Source organism: Schistocerca serialis, chromosome 1 (genome assembly GCF_023864345.2).
Source record: "Schistocerca serialis cubense isolate TAMUIC-IGC-003099 chromosome 1, iqSchSeri2.2, whole genome shotgun sequence".
NCBI lineage: Eukaryota > Metazoa > Arthropoda > Insecta > Orthoptera > Acrididae > Schistocerca > Schistocerca serialis.
In genome coordinates this window covers 681,024,109-681,050,577 of record NC_064638.1, presented here as the reverse complement: position 1 = coordinate 681,050,577, position 26,469 = coordinate 681,024,109, and the positions used below count along the sequence as shown (strand labels likewise).

The 26,469-nt window shown below is 45.3% G+C and overlaps 1 protein-coding gene and 1 pseudogene across 1 annotated transcript in view; both read right to left on the bottom strand.

Moving 5' to 3' along the window:
• Positions 1-26,469, bottom strand: part of LOC126424363 (cadherin-89D) — a 253,872-nt gene that overhangs the window by 159,541 nt on the left and 67,862 nt on the right. Inside the window, exons 2-5 of the mRNA XM_050087256.1 lie at positions 14,553-14,683; positions 10,405-10,560; positions 7,373-7,481; positions 4,925-5,133 (exon numbers count right to left, since the gene is read on the bottom strand). Coding sequence (XP_049943213.1) covers positions 4,925-5,133; positions 7,373-7,481; positions 10,405-10,560; positions 14,553-14,683 — 605 coding nt within the window. The remainder of the gene's footprint in view (positions 1-4,924; positions 5,134-7,372; positions 7,482-10,404; positions 10,561-14,552; positions 14,684-26,469) is intronic.
• Positions 1,971-2,088, bottom strand: LOC126428390 (5S ribosomal RNA; annotated as a pseudogene).

Sequence of the window (26,469 nt, the reverse complement as noted above, 5' to 3'; positions counted from 1 at the left end):
TTCTCCACTGATGAATTATTAAAACGAATTTAACAAAGTGTGGACAGACAACTACGTAGGTAGGGCAACCACTCCTACGAGTAATCATCTTGGGTATTAATAAACCGCTTCAGCAGTATTTAGTCCTTCATTTTAAATCACTTCCGGTTTCGTGCCGCTAAAAGCCAATTTTTCAGGTGAACATATAACTAAAATATCAGAGCGAAACAGCTCGGAATTTTTTGTAGCCAACATTGGCTGTCTGTTAGAACAAAACACCGCTGAAAGGAGGTATACCCATTTAATAATGGGTTCGCTTCTCCGGTATATACGCAGTCGCAAACGGGAGAAGCAGTCGCGTCCCGTGTCATACTGTATGACACAATTCACGACCGAGTCCCCTTTTCGCGACGGCGTATAGACCGGAGAAGCGGAAGCTTTTACCAAACTCGATTGAAATCCGGCTGTTTTATTCAATGACATACCGTCTATTAGAGGTGTTTTTTTCTAACGGACAGTCAATGTTGGGTACAAAATTCGGAGCTGTTTAGCTGTAATATATTATTTATGTGCTCACTTTAAGAACTGGCTTTTAGAGCCAAGTTATAAACAAATAAATACAGCTGAAGCGCGTTATGAAATTCGGACAGCCTCGTTTTGATCGAGAGTCACTGCTGATCCGTAACACCACACTTCAGAAACGTAAAATATTTTAAAATGTCACTTCTGGCACAAAGAACGCACGGCTTGCCTTGTAGTGTCTGGCGGACTGCCTCTCCGATTTCGAGAGTTCCTCACAACTCCCTAAAACCACCGAGCGAGGTGGGCAGTGGTTAGCACACTGAACTCGCATTCGGGAGGACGACGGTTCAATCCCGCGTCCGGCCATCCTGATTTAGGTTTTCCGTGATTTCCCTAAATAGCTCCAGGCAAATTCCGGAACGGTTCCTTTGAAAGGGCACGGCCGACTTCCTTCCCCATCCTTCCCTAATCCGATGGGACCGATGACCTCGCTGTTCCGTCTCTTCCCCCAAGAAATCCAATCCCTAAAAGCGTTTGAACATTCCGACCTGTCAGTCAGTCACCTTAAGGAGCAGACGGGAAAAATTGTTGCTCCTCAAGAAGGTACTGATTCCTATCAGACCTTTTCCCAACTTTATTTCCAACAGGTGCTGTTGGATACTTACTCTTTAAGCGAACTTAGTAGTTTCCGATTACGAACCGCTTTAGATGGCGACTGGACAACGCCCCCTTCCGCTGGACTATCGGGAAACGACTATGTACCTCCTAACCGTCAAGAGTAGGGGCCCAGCGCGCGTACAGGAATGATCGTTTTGAGTGGAAGGTTTGCTGAATGCCTGGTGATGGATTAGTTGTAGGATCGAGACTATTGGCCGTAGGTACGTTATTTCGTGATAGTACTAAGGCTTTGTAATGTTGTGTGTGCCTCACTGCCTTTTTTGAACTAATTTGTGCCTAATTTTGTTCTGAGAAGCTCAGTAATGTATGTAAATACCGTAAATTTAAATGTGATTCAAAAAGTACTTGAAGTGGAGTGAAGCGCATCTGGACAGTAAGAAACTCTTTAGCGCGCAATCCCCGCAACGATAGTAGTGAATCTTTGAGTATGGACTCTAAAAAAAAAGACAATTGATTTATTAAAAAAAAAAGAGTGTTGATCTGTATCTTGCTAGGCCATCGCTCTGAACGTATTGTTACATTTCATGAAAAGTGATACTTTAGTGATAAAACCGAGTAAATTATGTGCAAAAGTTACCAGACATTTAAAGCACACCGTCTTCAGGCCACGAGTGGCCTACCGGCACCATCCGACCGCCGTGTCATCCTCAGAGGAGGCTGCGGATAGGAGGGGCGTTGGGGTCAGCACACCGCTCTCCCCGTCGTTATGATGGTAGTCTTGACCGAAGTCGCTACTATTCGGTCGAGTAGCTCCTCAATTGGTATCACGAGGCTGAATGCACCCCGAAAAATGGCAACAGCGCATGGCGGCCTGGATGGTCACCCATCCAAGTGCCGACCACGCCCGACAGCGCTTAACTTCGGTGATCTCACGGGAATCGGTGTATCCGCTGTGGCAAGGCCGTTGCCTACCAAACTTTTATGTATACAAATTTTCTGGAAGTGAAGAATAGAAATATCTTGTTTTTGGAAAAGGAGGTGAACTTCATTGCCGGCCGGTGTGGCCGTGCGGTTCTAGGCGCTTCAGTCTGGAACCGCGTGACCGCTACGGTCGCAGGTTCGAATCCTGCCTCGGGTACGGATGTGTGTGACGTCCTTAGGTTAGTTAGGTTTAAGTAGTTCTAAGTTCTAGGGGACTGATGACCTCAGAAATTAAGCCCCATATTGCTCAGAGCCATTTGAACCATTTTTGTGAACTTCATTGTCGTCGCCGTCTATCAATCGACAGAATTGTAGGTGTACGAAGTTCACAAAAATACAGAAAAAGAAATGCATTCTCTAAAGTTTTCATTCAATACGTAACAATCTCTCATAATTTTTTAATTACAGTAATTGGATTATGTTCTTGTACAATAGTATGGTGCTGAACACCGCTGACCAATTTTGATGTAGCAGGATGTGTAGTTTGAAGGAAGTTTGTGTGTCAAGCAATCTCCTTTTCTCACGAAAAGCAGATCGCTGTTTCATCTTATTTACTTACAACAGTGTTCCCTTAGGTATGAAAAGCTACGAAAACTTGGGCTCAAAGCAATCCGCATGTGGTGTGCGTACTGTAAGACCTTCGGTACACACACCACCAGATTATTTGACCTGTCGCTCTAACGAAGTAGGCGAGTGTCAGCAATACGTATCGTGGTCTTATCGTGGCGTGTTTATCTTCTGCCGTTAGGTCAGACGATAGAAATGCCACTTGCACGCTTAGAGTAGCAGATTGACGGTGACCAACTTTAAACAGAACTTGATTAATTTTCATACACATTTCTTAAAATAATAACAATCATAAACCTTACTTAACTTGATTCGGGATACTATTTACAATTGGCAATCTGAAGTTCCTTTGGTCTTGGTACGTTAATCTTATTCTCACATATCTCTGATACTTGACAAAGTGTCTACTCATTTATCTTCATGGCTATGTACAGGAATATGATAATCTTATTAGGCGAAGGCTGAAACTTGACTGCAGACTAATGCAGACTGATGCAGACTGACTAATCGGAGGTCTGTACACTCGTTATAATACCTCGCGCGTTCAGGTATCACTGCGCGAGTGTGATCTGCGAGGAGAGAAGGTTCTACCTTAGCAGCAATCTCATTGGCTGCGTTACATATTAATACGCGGATCGGCGGAAGCAGAATTTGGTCCGTCTCTAAGACAAGTCCATCTCGTAGTGCGGGGACGCACGAGCGCTGCGCCTGCGCTGTTGTGCTTAGCGGGGCGCGCTCTAGAGGGAAAGTTGTGTACGTGCTGAGTACGCGGAACTATGTACACAACACCGCAATGCGGCCAAGTAACTAACAGAGTCGTATTTTAAACCTTAAACAACGATAACTTCCCCCAAATTGTAATACGTCACCAAATGGTGCAGAAGCTGATCATTCAAGGAGGCAGCAACCTAAATTCAGGTACCAGTTACGACTTAAAGTACAAATCTCAATCAGAAATCAATCTCTCTCTCTCTCTCTCTCTCTCTCTCTCTCTCTCTCTCTCTGGAAACACATATACAAATATTCATATTATTAAGATAAAAGCCTCCTCTGCTATGCCAGCGTTGCCTGGGTCTCCGCCCCCACCCGCTTTTACAAGGCCCTCCAAATCCTTGAACGCCATGCGCTCCGCCTTGCCTTCCATATCCGCCTTCCTTCCCCCACACGGCTCCTGTATGACCTGATCCCCTTCCCCCACCTCCTCCTGTTCCTCCAACATCTCCGCATCCTTTACATTGTCCGCAGGCTTGATACCCCCCCACCCACCCTCTGGTTTCCTCCTTCCTCTCCACCCCCCGCCCGCTGCCGAGCCTCTATCGCTGTATCTCTCCCTCTCTCCACCTCCACACCCTCCATCTCCTTCATCAGGGCAATTTCCAACGCCTCCCCCTCCCTGATGACGAACTTCGCCGTGACATCTACCCTTCCTTCCAACCATAACCTGGCCTTGTTCTTCCCCCCCTCCCCTCCCCAGGGCCCCCTTTTTCCTCTTCCCTCCTTCTGCCAGAGCAGATTTTCCTCCTTCCCCCCGCCCCCTCCCCTGAGACTCTGCACCTCACACTTGCCTCGTTCCTTCCCACATCCCTCCCTACCCGGCCCTCTTCAGCGCGCCCCCCCTCTCATCTCCCCCATCTCTTCCCCTCCCTCCCTTCTTCCGGCCTCCCTCATCTCCTTGCACCTGGCAGATCCTCCGTTTTGGTCATCATCAGTGTGCCACATCAGTTTTGTGTTTAGTGCTATTTCTCCTGTGCGTCAAGAGGTGTGATTTTAATTATGTACTGCCTTATGGTTCGCCGTCGGTGTTTGTTCTGTGCTACGCCATCCGTCGATACCTTTTATGCTCCAGTCATACTGTGCCTTGTGTTCTTTTAATTGTCGCAGTGTGTGGCTTTTTGTGTGTGCTACTTTTAAACAGTATTTTTTATCTCCATTTTACAGTCACCCCGTTTTTTGTCTATTGCCTTCCATGATGTTCCCCCTTTTTTATATCTATGTTCACCATATTCTCTCCTTTGTTATTTTTAAATGTCTTCTATTGTTTGTTCTATGTCTTTCGGCTGAAGAGCAGCGCATATGCTGCTGCCAGCCTGCCCCCTGGGGAATTGGAATACAGTAAAGAAAAAAAGAAAAAAAAGATAAAAGTCATTTTATAGCTTCTATCGATACCCCTAGTACTCATTTTTTTCCTACGTAGCTCAGCGTCAGCGACGCTGTTGAGCGTGTTGCCAGACGGCGTTAGCTGCAGGGAGGCACTCACCGTGGCGAGCAGCGTCAGGTCGAACTCGACGTCGCCGGCGTCGTAGTCGAGCGGCCGGCGCAGCACGAGCGCCGCCCGGGGCCCCGGGCCGGCCTCCAGCGAGAAGCGGCCGCGCTCGTCGCCCGCTGCGATGCTCAGCGCCACCTCCGAGTTGGCCGTGTTGGGCTTGTCGCCGTCCGTCGCGCGCACGTCGCGGAACAGCGTCGCGCCTGCGCAGCCGCCACACACACAGCGTCACCTCCAGCCGCAAAGTGTTGTTAGGCACCTCCACTACAGTGGTACCATTAGCGATACACAGTACGCTACGTTTCTGTGTCTGCAGATAGACTATTTTTCCGTAAAATTCTTCGGAAGTCATTTTGCAAAATGACCTGTCAGCGTTTCGGCTATAGTTGAAAGAGGGCTTTCATCGTGTATGTAGTCGAGCAGCCGAGTCAGTACACTTCTGGAGTTGTGCAACTTTACACAAAACGTACAAGGGATAGTTGTGAAGTTTTAACTATCACCTCGAAACAATTAAGTTGCGTAACTCATTTTTAAGGTTTCGTGTATGTAGGAGCAAACAACTCAGGTACGCGGACAGTGAAGAAAACGGTGTACGTGATAGCCCACGCTTTTATCTACATCTCCATGTCTACTCCGCAATTTATACTTAACTGCCTAGCCGCGCGGGATTGGCCGTGCGGTCTGGCCGCTGCAGTCATGGACTGTGCGGCTGGCTCCGGCGGAGGTTGGAGTCCTCCCTCGGGCATGGGTTGTGTCTGTTTGTCCTTAGGATAATTTAGGTTAAGTAGTGTGTAAGCTTAGGGACTGATGACCTTAGCAGTTAAGTCCCATAAGATTTCACACACGTTTTTGAACTTAACTGCTCGGCAAATGGTTCATCGCCGGCCGAGGTGGCCGAGCGGTACTTGGTGCTACAGTCTGGAACCGCGCGACCGCTACGCTCGCAGGTTCGAATCCTGCCTCGGGCATGGATGTGAGTGATGTCCTTAGGCTAGTTAGGTTTAAGTAGTTCTAAGTTCTAGGGGACTGATGACCTCAGATGTTAAGTCCCATGGCGCTCAGAGCCATTTGAACCAAATGGTTCATCGAACACTTTCACACTCTCAGCTGTTTCACACTTAAACAGGACGTGGGAAAGGCGAACACTTAATTTTTTCCGTGCGAGCTCTGATTTCTCTTATTTTATTACGATGGTCATTTCTGCTAATGTAGGTGGGAGTCAACAACATATTCTTGCATTTGGCGGAGAAAGTTGGTGACAGAAATTTTATGAAAACATCTCGCCACAATGAGAAATGTTTTTTATCCTTTATCCTTTTTTAAATACCTGTCATCCCAATTCGCATACCATATCTGCCGTATCGATATCTACGATGCCACGGCGTAGGTGCAAGCTCGTAGGTTGGCACACAGACACCGACGACAGCGCCCTCTAGCCGGCGCTGTGCAGCTCTTGATTCCGCGTAGACGACTTTGCAACATTGTTTCTATTTCATAGTGGGCGAGCCACTACAGATTTTGCCTGTGTAACTTTTGCTAGCGTTGATGCCTGTGCGGCTTCGCACCTACGTGCACATCTCAGGCAAAGTTAAGTAAAACCACTTTTAATTGCAGTACCGAAGCATTTCACCTTTTCCTGCTCCTACTCACTTCCTACATTCGGCCCACCCTTCACTTTACAGGAGCAGACCCACGCGCCGCCTATCCAGGCGGGATACAAAAATATCCATGACACTGTCTTTCGGTTTTCGCTACAATACAGAAGACGCTGCCTTCATTGACCTTCTTCGATGTCCTTCGTCAATCCTACTCCTGACAGAGCAGCAATACTCCATAAAAGAAAGGACAAGCTTAATGTTGTCGGCAGTGTAGTGTAGATATGTTGTCACTTGTATGTGTTCTCCCAATGAAGTGCATGCAGTCTTTGGTTCACCTTCTCCATCATATTTTCTGTAGGATTGTTCCCATTTAATTTTTCGTATTTCTAATCACCAGATATTTATTCAACTCACAGTCTTGAAATTGGTGTGGTTTATAGTGTAACCAAAATGTAAACGGTTCTTTTTAACGTTTACGTCTATCATCTCACATTTTTTATTGTTTAGGTTCGAGTACCATTTCTCGCATATTCCTTAATATTGTTTGTATTTTTCATCTGTTATGGTTAACAGAAATAAATTGCCGCATCAGAACATTTCATAGAGCTGTTTTAAAAAAGGACGATTTCCCGATGCAAAAAAAGGACAATCGAAATGTCTGTTCGCTTCGGTACGAAAAACAGAAACATACATAGTATTGACCTTTAAAAGCATGTTGATTTCATATGAAAATTTAGATTACCACGTTATCCTAAAGTTTGAACGATTGTCTTAGATAAATTGTATGATACAAACAACAGGAAATTATGAAATACATTACCATTCATGTGAATTTCAAACTCACCTACAGGCGTAAGTTCATCGACGGTGACATGGTACGGCGCATTCACGAACACAGGACTGTGGTCGTTCACATCCTCCACGTATACCGTCACGGACAGGAATGAAGAAATCTGCACAAGTTTCCCAAACCGAAAAAATGAGTCACTCAGACAACCAAATGCGCTGCCTCAGTGCCGTACAAATACAAACCGGTCGGCAGTACACAATGGCTTATGCACGCACACACACACATACACACACACACACACACACACACACACACACACACACACACACACACATATATATATATATATATATATATATATATATATATATATATATATATATAAACTTCACATCATATTTACTGAATTAAATAACACTCTCTCTCTTTCATCGTGTGTATCCCGTGTATGGGGTAGCTGTTTTCATGATCTGGCAGATTAATTTTTATTTAACATTCTGCCCGCATGCCCTTATTGCTGGCACGGCCGTCAGTTAAGGCAATGAAGAGAAGTCTTGCGTGCCATCTGCCTGTAAATTGTCCTAAACTTTGGTCTGTATGTTATCGTATGCAAACAGTTTGTGGATCTATTTGCTGAGGCGGAGGTTAGGGACCAGGTCAACATTTGCTAAAACGAGCGAGGAAAACTGCCTAAAAACGATGGTCAGGCTGGCCTGCGTACCATCTCTACGGTCGTTAATCTGCCGCGTGGATGTATCCATGTCTCGCTCGCCTATCACGCAAGCCAACGGGTACGCGTTAAGCTGTTAAACTAACAACACTGTGAAAACCGATATAAGGCTTAGTGAGCTCAGCGCTTCTGGGCTGTACGGTAACCAGACAGCATCATCTAGTGAGGTAGTCTTCGTCCAGGGCAAGTAAAATTCCATAGCCGTAATTTGGTGTGCACGAGGGAAAGCACGATGTTATCTCTCGGATGTTGACCATCACAATACGAGCAGTGTTAGCACTAAATATTTAAACTACCATAATACCTGGTGGTGATGTGACAAGCGGAGTAGAACTTTTTTTTTAGCGATTACACTGCTTCTGCTCAAATATTACGAGCTGAGAATGGGTTTCAGGCCGACGCCGTGAAAAGAATTTCTCTGTAAGTGTGCTGCGTTTATCTGCTGATCCAGTGGTAACACAACGCGGTGGCCAATAAATTTTTCGCCTATAAATAAGCATAATATAATTATATGTATAAATACGTGGTGTCTGTTCTTTCTCCCGGGTGGCGCAGTGTTCGACACAACTGCCGAGTAAACAGAAGATACCGGGTTCGAGTCCCAGTCCGATACAGATTTTCACTCGTCGCCAATGATTCCGTGTAATGTTCCGATGCAACTGACATCATTAATCCCTTACCTTTCCTTTCCTTTCTCCCCCCTCCACCTCAGTTTACATAATATAATTTTGACTTATGTACCTTTTATTATTTTATTAATGTTGTAATATAATTAAATGTCAAAGAATTAATTAAAACAGACTAATTAATAAAGAATATTGTAATTATGGCGTAGTAAAAACGCTGGCTCAATCAGGAAAGTTTGCTATTGTATAGAGCCAAAGAATGCGTTTGAAGTAAGGAATATTGTCGCTCGGCTCCTATGAGCAGAGCTGGGCAGAAGTAGTTAGCGAGGGGGAGTTGCTAGCGACAACTGATCAAGTGCAGACGCGATGCGAGGGAATGTAAGGAGTAAACTGCAAAATTTTTAAAATGTTGCCAGGCAGGCATATTATGTCGTTGTAAATGGGCACAGTACAATACCATCAACAGGAATAAATATTCAAGAAGAGTACTGTGGGTCCAGACTTGCTATATGGAGCGACGATAAAGAAGAGCCTGCTGCCACACACTGTCGACTAATAATGCCTTACATCGCACCAGCAGCAACTTATCAATGTAAGATACAATAAGTTTCATCTTCAGATTGTACATAGCAGTTTTCTTATTTGAGTAACAAAGTGTTTAGTGGAGCAACTGTTATACTGCAAATGAACTTTACTTCAATCATTTACCTAACAGGGTCCTATCCTTTCAAGTTTCAACATTATTGATTCCAAGAATACAGCCAGTGAAAGAATAGGCATATATTGATGGTGATGAGCTTATTTACTTTCGATAACTAAGATAAAGAACTACCCAAAACTGCCATTTAACAGCAGTGAACTTTGCTGCTTGGTAGAACGACTAGTTAAAGAGTAATGTCTAACAGTAAAAGAGAGAGAGAATAATTTAAAAGAATATTGACTATGTATTACTTCAGGAGAATATATTTAATTTTTTTGTGTGTGCTGCAAATTCTGCTCACATTTGAAAATTACATAACAGTGTAGTGTAAAATAACTTATTCTTCACTAAATGAAGTATTATGAACTTTCCAGAAATAGCTCACTATAATAGAAAAGCAACATTTATGAACATTTGCGTTTGTGAAATCAGTAAGAGTTTGCATTGCAGTGAGTAGCGTAAAGTTATTAATTACGAGAATTATTTTGCAAACAGTTAACTTTCATATACATGTGTTCAGCAAAAATTATTCTGCTGGCTTTCTGATTGACTTTAATTCATGGTGGTATTGACTGTGTTTTTATATCTGAACTGAAGTCAGTGCCTTCGGTTCCTTTCTCGCCCGATCTGAATTCGATGATTAGTTCGTAATAACAGTTTGTACACAGTTAACAATCACACAGTAATTTTTGTTCGTATACTGAACTGACGACCGTTCGTAAGTGATTTTCAAACTAAAATTACAGCAAATTCAGTTTATTTATTCCAAATTTCGCGAACTGCTTCTTATGTTTACCTTCTATGTCAAAATTTCTTTCGATCGTTATCGTGCGAAAGCAGACGAGCAATAACAATTCGGTTATTACTGTATCTGCACTTTCCGGATTTTCATTATTCATTGAAACAGATGTCTTTCCCCTTTTCAGAACAACAGGGAATATTAAGAGAACGTGTCGTTTAAGACCCCTGGTTAGCTGGCAGTCTAGGCCCGTCGTACGTTGAGCAGGGCTTGGCGCTGCAGCGAACGCACCGTGTCGTCGCCGTCCTGGTAGTCGCAGACGAGGCGGAACTTGAGCACGTTCTGCGGGCTGTCGCCGTCCACCAGGTCCTCCAGCGAGCGCGCCAGCGCCACCGACACCAGCTGGCTGCTCAGCTCGCGCACTTCGAAGAACGTCGCGTCCTCCGCCTGTAACACCGCACGGGCCCAACAACACTTACATACAGCAAATACATACGACCGATTGGCTATATGAACATTACAGCTACCCAAATACACTACTACCTATTAAAATTGCTACACCAAGAAGAAATGCAGATGATAAACGGGTATTCATTGGACAAATATATTATACTAGAACTGACATGTGATTACATTTTCACGCAATTTGGCTGCATAGATCCTGAAAAATCGGTACCCAGAACAACCACCTCTGGCCGTAATAACGGCCTTGATACGCCTGGGCATTCAGTCAAACAGACCTTGGATGGCGTGTACAGGTACAGCTGCCCATGCAGCTTGAACACGATACCACAGTTCATCAAGAGTAGTGACTGGCGTATTGTGACGAGCCAGTTGCTCGGTCACCATTGACCAGACGTTTTCAATTGGTGGGAGATCTGGGAATGTGCTGGCCAGGGCAGCAGTTGAACATTTTCTGTGTCCAGAAAGGCCCGTACAAGACCTGCAACATGCGGTCGTGCATTATCCTACTGAAATGTAGGGTTTCGCAGGGATCGAATGAAGGGTAGAACCACGGGTCATAACACATCTGAAATGTAACGTCCACTGTTCAAAGTGCCGTCAATGCGAACAAGAGGTAGCCGAGACGTGTAATCAGTGCCACCCCATTCCATCACGCCGTGTGATACGACAGTATGGCGATGACTAATATACGCTTCAAATGTACATTCACCGCGATGTCGCTAAACACGGATGCCACCATCATGATGCTGTGAACAGAACCTGGATTCATCCGAGAAAATGACGTTTTGCCATTCGTGCACCCACGTTCGTCGTTGAGTACACCGTCGCAGGCACTTCTGTCTGTGATGCAGCGTCAAGGGTAACCGCAGCCATGGTCTCCTAGCTGATAGTCCATGCTGCTGCAAACGTCGTCGAACTGTTCGTGCAGATGGTTGTTGTCTTGCAAACGTCCCCATCTGTTGACTCAGGGATCGAGACGTGGCTGCACGATCTGTTACTACCATGCGGATAAGATGCCTGTCATCTCGACTGCTAGTGATACGAGGCCGTTGGGATCCAGCACGGCGTTCCGTATTACCCTCCTGAACCCGCCGATTCCATATTCCTGCTAACAGACATTGGATCTCGACCAACGCGAGCAGCAATGTCGCGATACGATAAACCGCAATCGCGATAGACTACAATCCGACCTCTATCAAAGTCGGAAACGTGATGGTACGCATTTCTCCTCATTACACGAGGCATCACAACAACGTTTCACCAGGCAACGCCGGTCAACTGCTGTTGGTGTATGAGAAATCGGTAGGAAACTTTCCTCATGTCAGCACGTTGAAGGTGTCGCCACCTGCGTCAACCTTGTGTGAATGCTCTGAAAAGCTAATCATTTGCATATCACAGTATGTTCTTCCTGTCGGTTAAATTTCACGTCTGTAGCACATCATTTTCGTGGTGTAGCAATTTTAATGGCCAGTAGTGTATTTGATTTAATTTCGTCGTGTACTCCACAACCGATTCTCTGCGGTAATTCTTCTACTCGAACGAACTGGAACTCTGACTTATTGCAATAGCATAGAATTTTAAATCATTACTGAATAACCTGTTTAAATCACACACAGTGAGGTGTCAAAAGTCTTGTGATACGTTTAGCATCGTGTAGGGCCTCTTTTTGCCCGGCGCAGTTCAGCAACTCGACGTGTCATGGACTTAACAAGTCGCTGGAAGTTCCCTGTAGAACTATTGAGCCATGCTGCCTCTATAGCCACCCTTAATTGCGAAAGTGTTGGCGGTGCAGGGTTTTGTGCAAGAACTGATCCCTCGATTGTAACCCATACATGCTAGATTGGATTCATGTCCGGCGATCGTTCGCTTAAATTGTCCACAACGTTCTTCAAATCAATCGTGAACGACTGTGGCCTAGTGACAAATTTGGGAACATGAGATCCATGAATGGCTGCAGATGGTCTCCAGGTGGCCTACTATAGCTATTTCCAGTCAATTATCAGTTCAGACTGACCAGAGGACCGAGCCCATTCTACGAAAACGCAAAGCACACCATTATGAATCCACCTCCAGCTTCCACAGTACCTCGAGTCCATGGCTTCGTGGGGTGAGCGCCACACTCGAACCCTACCAACAGCTATTACCAACTGAAATCTGGACAGGACATGCTTTTCCAGTCGTATAGGTCCAAACTATATGGTCACGAGCCCTGGAGAAGTGTAGCAGGCGATGAAGTGTTGCTAGCAAAGGCACTCGCGTCGGTCATTTGCTGCCATAGCCCATTAACGCCAAATTTGATCGCACTCTCCTAACGGATGCGTTGGTCGTACGTCCCACATTGGTTTCTGCAGTTATTTCACGTCGTGTTCCTTGTCTATTAGCACTGACAACTCTACACAACGAGCGGTTCTAGGCGCTTCAGTCTGGAACCGAGCGACCGCTTCGGTTGCAGGTTCGAATCCTGCCTCGGGCATGGATGTGTGTGATTTCCTTAGTTTGGTTAGGTTTAAGTAGTTCTAGGTCTAGGGGACTGATGACCTCAGATGTTAAGTCCCATAGTTCTCAGAGCCAACTCTACACAAACACTGCTACTCTCGGTCGTTAAGTGAAGCTGTCGGCCAGTGTGTTGTCTGTGGTGAGAGGTAATGCCTGAAATGTGATATTCTCGGCACACTCGTGATACTTTGTCTCTCGGAATACTGAATTCCGTAACGATTTCCGAAATTGAATGTTCCATGTGTCTAGCTGCAATTACCATTCCGCTGTCGTGCGACCTTAGCCACGTCGGAAACCTTTTCACATGAATCAATGACAAATGACAGCTCTGTCAATGCGCTGCACTTTTATACTTCGAGTACGCCATTTGTGTATGTGCATATCGCAGTACCATAACTGTCGTCAGCTCATTTTATACTCACGGACTGCTGGAGAATACCTTGGGTACCACTATTATTTTCGCCCTTTCCTTTCCTTTCAATAATAGTTTACAGAAAAACGGATTCTTTAGCTTCCCGTTGATTTCTTAAATTCGTTTCGTTAAAAATGGTTCAAATGGCTCTGGGCACTATGGGACTTAACTTCTGAGGTTATCAGTCCCCTAGAACTTAGAACTACTTAAACCTACCAACCTAAGGACATCACACACATCCATCCCCGAGGCAGGATTCGAACCTGCGACCGTAGTGGTCGCGCCGCTCCAGACTTTAAAGGGTAGAACCGCTCGGCCACCACGGCCGGCAAATCCGTTTCGTGTTTGTTGCTTTGAAACTGATTTCATTAATAATACGTAGCTTTCTTGTGAAAAAACAGTATATCAGTAGTTTGTGTTTCTTTCTCATTGCCCTATAGTTTTTATCACAGAATAACTTCTTGTTTTTCCTTGGCTCGAGTTCACGGTCAAACGAAGCTTTTTAAAATATCGTCGCTGCTTTCCTTTAAATTTCTTTCCCATAAAAACACTAATAGGTATGGCGATTTACTCGAAAATTATACAAAGAATTCAGTGATGTTAAACAAACTGTCGTCGGAAGTGCATCATGTGACCAACACATGTAAAAGCACGATATGCATCCACTTGGAAATGACCAAAGACTGCAACTGCAACTTTGAAGTTTATAAATAAAACAATTAAGTGCACAATGATGTCTTTTTAAACAAAATAATGCTTGGTGGTCAAATACATCTTTTTTTCCTTAGTATCGAAGCCAGGAGGCGTAAACAATATTTCGGTATTAGAGAGGACCAAAATAAAGAAAACATTCTGTAAGAGACCAAAATTCATTTATGGCAACTATATAAACTTAAATCAAGATTCATCACGAGTTGTTTTATTCTTGTTTCACTGATTCACTAAAAATCAAATCATTAAATTATTGTTCCCCATCTTACGCCTCTCAGACCGACTTGCAGCCGCAACATACGCTTACCTCCAGACTGCACAAAGAATTGGATACATAGTGAAGAGGCTCGCTCACCTTGTCTATGGGCTGCAGAGAGAGGCCGTGCCGCGGGTGCACCTCGACCTGCAGCACCTCGCCGCCCACCGGCACGTTCTCCGGCAGCCGCACGAAGCGCAGGTACTCGCCCGCTGGAGAGAACTGGCACCCTGCAACAACAGCACCAATATCACCTCACCTCACCTCACTGGAATGTAAGCCTGGAGCATGCTTAGTGATTTACTGCTATGCTGTTGTCCTGTAGTAATTCCGAATATCATTATCGTTGTACCTCTATCAAAGAAAAAACATTGAGTACAGTCTGTGCCTTTCAGCCCATATATTTCTGGTGTGAGTAGAGGACACCAAGCGCCGTCGTTGTTACACGAGGCGGAAGCGTGAGCTCGTCGAAGACGGTCAGTTTCAGTATCGACTTAGGTATGCGACACGCGAAAACTACCACGCTACGGGAAAAACAGGAGAAAATTACGGTAGCGGAAAGCGGTCTAACGCACGGCTTTCCGGACTGGAAGGAGCGCCGGTCCCCGGCACGAATCCGCCCGGCGGTTTTGTCTCAAGGTCCGGTGAGCCGGCCAGTCTGTGGATGGTTTTTAGGCGGTTTTCCATCTGCCTCGGCAAATGCGGGCTGGTCCCCTTATTCCCCCTCAGCTATACAATGTCGGCGATTGCTGCGCGAAGAAGTTCTCCACGTACGCGTACACCATCATTACCACGCAAACATAGGGGTTACACTCGTCTGGTGTGAGACGTTCCCTGGGGGGTCCACCGGGAGCCGAACCGCACAATAACCCTGGGCTCGGTGTGGGGCGGCGGGGGGGTGAAGTTGACTACATTAGTTCAAATGGTTGAAATGGCTCTGAGCACTATGGGACTTAACATCTGAGATCATCATTCCTCTAAAACTTAGAACTACTTAAACCGAACTAACCTTAGGACATCACACACATCCATGCCCGAGGCAGGATTCGAACCTACGACCGTTGTGGTGGCGCGTTTCCAGACTGAAGGGCCTAGAACAGCTCGGCCACACCTGCCGGCCGGGCTACGGTAGTCGTCGTGGGGTTGCGGACCACTGCGGCTGCGGCGGGAACGGAACCTCACCGTCGTTTCTAGGTCCCCAGTTAACATACCAGAACATAACATAACGATAGCGGAATGTATTCTTTTCTTTAATTTTATTTTTAGTCGTCATGCGTGATGTGACCCGCCACGAATTACACTCTTCTGCTAATCTCTTCACTTCAGAATTGCATATCAATCTAACGACGTCCTGTCTTAGACTCCTAATTCTTTCCTGACCTTCCATTATTGTTCCCTCATGGTTCTTCTACGTATTGTATGTTACCCATCTTTTCCTACAGCTTACACTTATTTTTCCATTCTTCCATCATTTTATTTTGTCCAGCGCTTTTTTTCAGCTCGACAAATTCCATTGCCGGCCGTTGTGACCGTGTGGTTCTAGGCGCTTCAGTCCGGAAACGCGCGGCTGCTACGGTCGCAGGTTCGAATCCTGTCTCGGGCATGGATGTGTTTGATGTCCTTAGGTTAGTTAGGTTTAAGTAGCTGTAAGTCTAGGGGACTGATGACCTCAGATGGTAAGTCCCATAGTGTTTAGAGCCATTTGAACCACTTGAAATCCCATGAACGAGACCTCATTTTCCTAAAGTCTGGCTTCCATATTTAGTCACTGCCGTACATCTGCTTCTAAGATGACTTTACCGTTCCTAAAACCAGACTGACGGTCATCAAACAGATTCTCAATTTTCTTTTCCATTCTTCTGTATATTATTCTTGGCCGTATCTCAGATGTATAAGCCTTTATGCTGATCCTGCGATAGTTCTCGCATTTATCTGTCCTTGCTATCGTCATTATTGTGCAGATGATGTTTCCCCGAAAGCCCTATAGCATCTCTCCACACTCTCAAGATCTACACACCAGTTCCTTGCCTCTTTCCCAAGATTTCAAAAATTCCGAATGGAGGATCTACTCCTTCTGCCTTACTTGATCGCACGTTTTCCACACCTCTGTTAAGCTCTGACTCTACAACTGGGCCGCCTACGTCTTCGTATCGACTCCCTTTTCCTCCTCAGCCACGTAATCAGACCATCCTCCCGTTCGTAAGCTTTCTACCTGTCGGCTCTCTCCTCTACGATTAAAAATGGAATTCCCATTGCAATCTTAACGTCGATACCCTTCCCTATAATTTCGCCGAAGAGTGTTCTCACTTTTCTGTGTGCTGAATCAGTCCTTCTAAAGACTATTTTCTTTTTTTTTTCCTGAGATTTTTCCTGCAGCCATTTCGCCTTGGCGTGTTTGCACTTTCTATTTATTTCATTCCGAAGTGATTTACATTTCCGTATTCCTGAAATTCCGTGAACATTTTTGTACTTCATCCTTCGTCATCAAGTGACCTTTTACCCAAGGTTTCGTCACAGTTACGTTTCTTGTACCTACGTCTGTCCAAGTTCTGTGATTGCTTTCCGACATAAATTATCGCAGTATCACTGCCCAGTAATTCAACATATCATTTTATTCCACACTGATTCTTCCGTGTAATTCTCTTGAACGACAGTCTGCTCTCCATGATTATTAAGTTGTGATCAGAGTGCATATATGTTCCCGATATCCTCTACATCTACCAAGACCAAGTTGTGATCGACCTGGAATCTTCATGGATCTGCAGACCTTTTCCAAATGCCCATATACTCCAGTAAAATCTTTCTTCTCTTCTTTCCCCTACTACCACGTTCCAGCCCTCACAATTGTTAGATATCCATCACCTTTTACATTCTGAATTATCCAATCATCATCCTCATATCTACATCTACATCCATACTCCGCAAGCCACCTGACGGTGTGGGGCGGAGGGTACCCTGAGTACCTCTATCGGTTCTCCCTTCTGTTCCAGTCTCTTATTGTTCATGGAAAGAAGGATTGTCGGTATAACTCTGTATGGGTTCTAATCTCTCTGATTTTATCCTCATGCTCTCTTCGCGAGAAATACGTAGGAGGGAGCAATATACTGCTGGACTCCTCAGTGAAGGTATGTTCTCGAAACTTCAACAAAAGCCCGTACCGAGCTACTGTGCGTCTCTCCTGCACAGTCTTCCACTGGAGTTTATCTATCATCTCCGTAACGCTTTCGCGATTAATAAATGATCCTGTAACGAAGCGAGCTGCTCTCCGTTGGATCTTCTCTATCTCCTCTATCAACCCTATCTGGTACGGATCCCACACTGGTGAGCAGTATTCAAGCAGTGGGCGAACAATTGTACTGTAACCTACTTCCTTTGTTTTCGGATTGCATTTCCTTAGGATTCTTCCAATGAATCTCAGTCTGGCATCTGCTTTACCGACAATGAATTTTATGTATGATCATTCCATTTTAAATCACTCCTAATGCGTACTCCCAGATAATTTATGGAATTAACTGCTTCCAGTTGCTGACCTGCTATACCGTAGCTAAATGATAAAAGATCTTTCTTTCTATGTATTCGCAGCACATTACACTTGTCTACATTGAGATTCAATTGCCATTCCCTGCACCATACGTCAATCCGCCGCAGATCCTCCTGCATTTCAGTACAATTTTCCATTGTTACAACCTCTCGATATACCACAGCATCATCCGCAAAAAGCCTCAGTGAACTTCCGATACGATCCACAAGGTCATTTTTTGTATACACTCCTGGAAATGGAAAAAAGAACACATTGACACCGGTGTGTCAGAACCACCGTACTTGCTCCGGACACTGCGAGAGGGCTGTACAAGCAATGATCACACGCACGGCACAGTGGACACACCAGGAACCACGGTGTTGGCCGTCGAATGGCGCTAGCTGCGCAGCATTTGTGCACCGCCGCCGTCAGTGTCAGCCAGTTTGCCGTGGCATACGGAGCTCCATCGCAGTCTTTAACACTGGTAGCATGCCGCGACAGCGTGGACGTGAACCGTATGTGCAGTTGACGGACTTTGAGCGAGGGCGTATAGTGGGCATGCGGGAGGCCGGGTGGACGTACCGCCGAATTGCTCAACACGTGGGGCGTGAGGTCTCCACAGTACATCGATGTTGTCGCCAGTGGTCGGCGGAAGGTGCACGTGCCCGTCGACCTGGGACCGGACCGCAGCGACGCACGGATGCACGCCAAGACCGTAGGATCCTACGCAGTGCCGTACGGGACCGCACCGCCACTTCCCAGCAAATTAGGGACACTGTTGCTCCTGGGGTATCGGCGAGGACCATTCGCAACCGTCTCCATGAAGCTGGGCTACGGTCCCGCACACCGTTAGGCCATCTTCCGCTCACGCCCCAACATCGTGCAGCCCGCCTCCAGTGGTGTCGCGACAGGCGTGAATGGAGGGACGAATGGAGACGTGTCGTCTTCAGCGATGAGACCCTATTGCGTTTTGCCTACTACTACCTTGCCGCCTCTCAGGAGGCGTCTTGTCGGGCCTAGGGAGGGAACTTTCTAACCTAAAAAACCCACACGTGCACTCCACACGTACTCTGCTACCTTTGTAGCCGTTTCCTGCGTGTAGTGCACACCTGACTTATTCAGGGGGACCCTCACTTCCCCATCCGATAGCGGAGGTCGAGAAATTTGCACCCCAGATCTCCGCAGAATCGACTGAGCCTCTGGTTTAAGCCTTCCATTCGGCTCCAAACCAGAGGACCGCGATCGGTTCTGGGAAAAATACTACAAATAGTTAGCTCAGATTCCACCCCGCGAGCGAGGCTTTGCGCCTTCACCAACTCCGCCAACCGCCTGTGTGAACTGAGGATGACCTCTGAACCCAGATTTCAGGAGTCATTGGTGCCGACATGAGCAACAATTTGCAGTCGGGTGCACCCAATGCCCTCTATCGCCGCCGTCAGGGCCTCGTCCACATCTCGGATGAGACCCCCCCGGCAAGCAGACAGAGTGAACACTGGCCTTCTTCCCCGACCTTCCCACTATTTCCCTATGGGGCTCCATCACCCGCCTAACGTTGAAGCTCCCAATCACTAATAAACCCCTCCCCTCGTGTGCCTGCTCGGACCTTGCTAAAGGAGCGGCCACATGTCCACTCACAGGCAGAGCGGGCGATGCCACACGGCCAGCCTCCACATTGACCCTCCGCCTCATGCGACGCGAACGCCGCTGAACCCGCCACTCCCCTTGCGGAGAGGTTGGCCCAACCGCGCCCGGTACCCGCGAAGATGTCTCAACAGCAGGGACCGTGGGAGAAGCATGTAACACCTGGGGATGTACCATGCGACACACCAAACTCCCCACTGCCGCTACACTCCGAGGCAGCAGCCTGAAGACGGCTGACCGCAGCCATCAACACGTTCAGCTGTTCGCGAACAGTGGCCAGCTCCTCCTGCTTCCGTACACAGCAGTCACACATCCTATCCATCCTAAGAAATCAATTTACTGTAGAGAGTTAATCAACTTTTAACTAGACTGCTAATTCACTAAAGGCGGCTGATAGGTGACTAAACTGTGGTTACTAGACACTTTTGGTTGAAAGCAATGAAAACAGCACTACCTGTCTCTGGACTGTATTCAAAACAAACACTAGAACTACTGGCACTACAGCTGACTAAAGGAACTCACTCTGACTGTATTAAAAACAAACACGAAATCTATGGAACACTATTACTAGCGCTCGAAAATTAAAGCTTCCTAAAAGCAAAAACACACGAAAGAAGAAGTGACAAGTAAGAAAAATACAGTTAATACTTAAATTAACGTAGCTCGCTGCACAGCAGACGTGACGCAGACGGCAGTTACGACGACACTTTTTCTATCTCTTCGCCTTGTGCTTGTGACTTCGACATATTTGCCTGAAGGATGAAAGGAGACGACCCATAAAAAGGAGAGGGGTAGGGCAGACGCAGGAAGGAGTGGCTTTTCAAAAAACTTTCTTTTTTCCTTTATTGCGTTTCGACCTTGGCAGCAGCGTAATATGCTGCTCTACATCCTACATAAAAGTTAAGAAACATAATGAGAATAGAAACAAATAAGAAAAACAGGCGATAAAACGGTGACATTGTAAAAAACTGTAAAATGGCGGTAAGGTGTGGAATTTAAAATATAAAAACACTGTGGTGACGATGCGGATGAAGAAGTAGACAGGCACAATCAAAAAACACGGCGACAGTGTGGTTTCTCTTCGCACGAGAATAAAAACACAACGAGCGACAGAATGGCGGCTGTTCGCAACACTGACAGGGGACGCACAACACTGAACACTCACTTATAACAGCACTATACAGGTGACACGGCGGCAGAATGGGGGGGGGGGGGGGGGGGAGTACCTAGACTTATGAGGGGGGAAAAAGGGGGGAGCTGAGGGAGGGATCAAATGAGTGTCCATTTCCCTAAATGTAAATGTAATGTCTGTCAATACCAGGCAAGTGTAAGCATCTTAGGAGGACTGTAAAGAAATTTAGGAGCTACGTATTTATGAAGTTGGTGCCACGTGAAGCACAGTATTCACACTAGTCCCGCAAATTTACACGACGTGATCAAAAGTATCCGGACACCCCCAAATATACGTTTTTCATATTAGGTGTATTGTGCTGCCAGCTACTGCCAGGTACTCCATATTAGCGGCCTCAGTAGTCATTATACATAGAGAGCAGAATGAGCCTCTGCGGAGCTCACGGACTTCGGTCGTGGTCAGGTGATTGGGTGCCACTTGGGTCATACGGCTGTACGCGAGATTTACACACTCCTAAACATCCCTAGGTCCACTGTTCCGATGTGATAGTGAAGTGGAAACGTGAAGGGGCACGTACAGCATAAAGTACGGGACTTATTCGACGACATTTCTTTTCAATATTATGCATGTTTAAGAAGTATTCACCATCGCTGCGTGTACATTTGCTTCCTACAAGTAAGACCGGTCTGTCTGTTCTCGCCATAAAATGCTAATAGGAAATCTATCGGGTTTCCATCTCAACGATCTCGCGCATCAACTGCAGTTAATGAATATTGCTTCTCAAATATCCTGAAGCTTGATAACTCTGACGCGACCAAAGTAATACCGGAATATTGTACGGGCTATTAGCCGCATTGCTGCACCTTTTAGGTGATTCGCCGTGACCAACCGGGTCGCGTCCTGAACCTCCTCGCACAAACCGGCTAGCGTTTCCCACGTCCCAGTTGCAGAGAAACGGTACTGAACGAAGTCCATATCCGGGTGAAATTAGTTTCTTATCTCTCTACCTACGGAATAACCGCATCGGCATTTTATTTCGTTCCATTTATGAAACTGGTAATCCGTATATGTCTTATGTTATGCACTGTGGAAACAATAATCCCTGACGAATGAGATAAGATGAAATGTAAAGAAATTTTGTTGTGAAAATAGGTTTTTAAATTAGAATTGAGACTCTATTTGTGGGTTGCATCTGAGTAACCACCACGAAAATCTTGTCTTCCCGTTACTTCTAGTGATCCAGTAATACAAGGGTAGTGAGAAAAGAAATACGCTTGTATTTTTATGACAACAATTAACCATTTTCGATGTGGTTTCCGTTTAAGTCATTGCTTCTATTCTAATGTTTCTACGGTGAGTAGATTCCATTCTTAAAATGGACTATGGGGGGTCTGCAAAATATCCATCTCTTCAGCATTTACTGGCTATTAATTTCTTTACATGGGGTGGGAGGTCTACAAAATATCCGTCTCTTCAGCATTTACTGTCTATTAATTTCTTTATATGCGGAAATAATCGGAAGGTTCCATGCATACTGAACCTTTCTAATTTCAACTAATTCAAGTATCCTTCTTACCAACCAGATCTTTCTCTTTTCATCAGATGGTGCAGTGTACTCAAATTTTTGTCTTCCTCAGAACTCTGTGTGTCTCAAAATATCACTTTTTTGCACATATAAATCCACTTTGAACCTGCCACTGTCGTTATTACTACTATTGTCAGCAAAAGCAGTAGTAGTCGCGCCTCTGCTAGAATTAAGGTTATTTTCTAGTTCTTAGTCGTTACCCTTAATCAGTATGTTCTTACAGACATTGAAATCATTTTATTTCTGTTAATAACATTTTATTTTCTTTATTATATTAAGTGACTATAATGTCAAAATATAATGGATGTTTGTAACTCTGGTGCGATGTAAGCGAGAACGACAAGACCGTAGTACGGTCAGGTTAAATAAATAAATAAATGCGATTACAAAACAAATATATCCTTCTTGGTGTTGCCATATCGACAATCGTCCAGCTCGAGCAGTGCTGTTACATGTGTAATGTGAATGCTTGCCCCTCTACCCTAATTCTTTCCTACTGACTTTCCACGAGGGTTTGAGTACCATTACGCAACTGGACGGGCAACTAACTCTTTACCGAGTACAGCCAAATGTCATGTCAGTTTTTAATGGCAAAGCCATATTGACAACTTTGCGTACCAGTTCTGAAATTTAATTGTTCCTTTAGACTATAAGGATAACATGTAGCTTCTTATAGAAAATACATTACTGGCCATTAAAATTGCTACACCACGAAGATGATATGCTACAGACGTGAAATTTAACCGACAGGAAGAAGATGCTGTGGTATGCAAATGATTAGCTTTTCAGAGCATTCACACAAGGTTGGCGCCGGTGGCGACACCTACAACGTGCTGACGTAAGGAAAGTTTTCAATCGATTGCTCAAACACAAACAGCAGTTGACAGGCGTTCCCTGGTGAAACATTGTTGTGATGCCTCGTGTAAGGAGGAGAAATGCGTACCATCACGTTTCCGGCTTTGATAAAGATCGGATTGTAGCCTATCGCGATTGCGGTTTATCGTATCGCGACATTGCCGCTCGCGTTGGTCGAACTCCAATGGCTGTTAGCGGGATATGGAATCGGTGGATTCAGGAGGGTAATACGGAATGCCGTGCTGGATCCCAACGGCCTCGTATCACTAGCAGTCGAGATGACAGGCATCTTATCCGCATGGTAGTAACAGATCGTGCAGCCACGTGTCGATGCCTGAGTCAACAGATGGGGACGTTTGCAAGACAACAACCATCTGCACGAACAATTCGACGACGTTTGCAGCAGCATGGACTATCAGCTCGGAGACCATAAGGCTGCGGTTATCCTTGACGCTGCATCACAGACTGGAGCACCTGCGATGGTCTACTCAACGACGAACCTGGGTGCACGAATGGCAAAACGTCTTTTTTCGGACGAATCCAGGTTCTGTTTACAGCATCATGATGGTCGCATCCGTGTTTGGCGACATCGCGGTGAACGCACATTGGAAGCGTGTACTCGTCATCGCCATACTGGCGTATCACCCGGCGTGATGGTATGGGATGCCAGTTGTTACACGTCTCGGTCACCGCTTGTTCGCATTGACGGCACTTTGAACAGTGGACGTTACATTTCAGATGTGTTACGACCCGTTGCTCTACCCTTCATTCGATCCCTGCGAAACCCTACATTTCAGCAGGATAATGCACGACCGCATGCTGCAGGTCCTTTACGGGCCGTTCTGGATACAGAAAATATTCGACTACTGCCCCGGCCAGCACATTCTCCAGATCTATTAACAACTGAAAACGTCTGGTCAATGGCGGCCGAGCAACTGGCTCGTCACAATACGCCAGTCACTACTCTTGATGAACCCTATTATCGTGTTATCGTGTTGAAGCTGCATGGGCAGCTGTACCTGTACACGGCATCCAAGCTCTGTTTGACTCAATGCCAAGGCGTATTAAGGCTCTTATTACGGCCAGAGGTGGTTGTTCTGGGTGCTGATTTCTCAGGATCTATGCAGCCAAATGGCGTGAAAATGTAATCACATGTCAGTTCTAGTGTAATGTATTTGTCCAATGAATACCCGTTTATAATCTGCATTTCTTCTTTGTGTAGCAATTTTAATGGCGAGTAGTGTTATTAGCTGATGAATCAGTGACATGTAGGAAAAATTCCAGTAATTTCCACACTGCGCAACGGGAAAAACAAATCGTGCTGTAGTCAAGTATAATACAAGAACCTAAATGTTTCATCAGAATGGATATGCTTTTTTGTTTACGGTTTCGTAACTCAGTCGGTACAAACGGAACTCTTAGAGAACCACTCGCTGTCCGTTTTTCTGTGTGACTGACTGTTAAAAACCCTTATTCTAAGGAAAGTGGCTGTATTAAGTTGAAATTAATATCACATACTGAGGTCTGTGGTCCCTTTGCGGTGTAATACATAAAATCTTGTAAGCCAATTCAATCAAAAACTACGGCCATTATAACACATATTTTGCTGGTCGCAAACAAACTCATCGAAACCTATAGGGTACTCCCCCGTTGACCTACAATCAAGAAACTTGACAAAAAGGAATATTTCACAGTACAGCCAAGGAGCAAAATCGGAAAACTTTAAATTTTTAATTATGTAATATGTTTCTTGTCTGACTCTCTGTCTCTTCGTCCATCTGTTTAGCCCCTTTTCCTCAGGAACTGGTAGACTTATCACGTTGAAATTTGTGTCGCATACTACGATCTGTATGCCTTTGGTGGTGTAATAAATGTAAGCTTCTAAGTCAATGCAACCATAAGACACGACCATTTACATAACATGTTTCGATAGTTGCAAACTCACTCATTAATACCTGCAGATCACTTACCGTTGACCTAGAATCATGAAACATGACAAGAAAAAAATCCTAAAATTGTTAATCCGTTCTTATATCTCACATGAAAAAATACTTCTTTAGTCAGTTGTCATCCGATGTCAAACTGTAAATTAAAACAATCAGTATTCCTGCATTTAGGCTAGGTCGCACGGTCGCACTGGTAAGAGCCAAACGTCAGGCAAGAAATGTCTTCGTTGCAGTATGAAGAGTTTCGGCATTTATCCATCATCATATCCCCAGGATCGATTACTGCACGTAGATATGGCGTTTTACATACAAATGGGTGTCTGGTGATGGATGAATTCTGAAAAGCTTCATATAGCAATAAAGACATTTCCTGCCTGATATTCGAGTTTCACCCTTGCGACCAGACAGCCTGAATTGGGAACTACTGGTTATTATAATATTGGGCGTCTTCCACCTGCATGACTTGATGCCGCATTTATACAGGACAAGTCAAAAGTCCTTGGACACCTTCATAAGTTGGAAGATTAAAGGGAAAATTGAAATGTGATGATGGGAACATGGGTTTGACGTGGGGGTGCAACTTTTGGAGTAAATGTCATTCATGGCCGCCATCTTGAAATCCGCCATTTTGGATTCAAGCTATTTTTTTTTATATATATAAATGGGAAGAGGGGGGGGGGGGGTGTATGACACAGCAAATAACACTCGATTGAGCTCTGGAATTGAGTCGTGCAACTTGTTTCTGTCTATCTTGTACAGTTTAGAAGTTATTAATATTCAAAGTTACCTTGATACTGGGATGGACAACATGTAGAACATGTGTTGTAGCAGTCGGTATGAAGGTAATTTCCCACCTTTGAACATTAATAACCTCTAAACTGTACAAGATACACAAAAACAAATTAGACCACTCAATTCCAGAGCTCAAGCGAGTGTTATTTGATGTGTCATACACCCCCCTTCCCATTAAAAAAAAATTACTTGAATCCAAAATGTCGGATTTCAAGATGGCGGCCTTGAATGACATTCACTCCAAAAGTTGCGGCCCCATGTCAAACCTATGTTCCCATCATCGCATTTCAATTTTCCCTTTAATCTTCCAACTTACGAAAGTGTCCAAGGACTATTGACTCGCCCTGTATTATTGAAATCAAATATTCTCGAAAATCCGTGGGAGCGATATCTTGCGTCTCAATGTCGATAACAGGCGAAAATAGTAAAAATTCTCGATTCCTGGAATGGATGAACTGCCTGTGTACATAATGAAGCTCGTGCGGAACCCTCGGATCGCGAGTCCCGCTCGCACCTGCCCAATTTTTCCAGCACACGACGTGGAT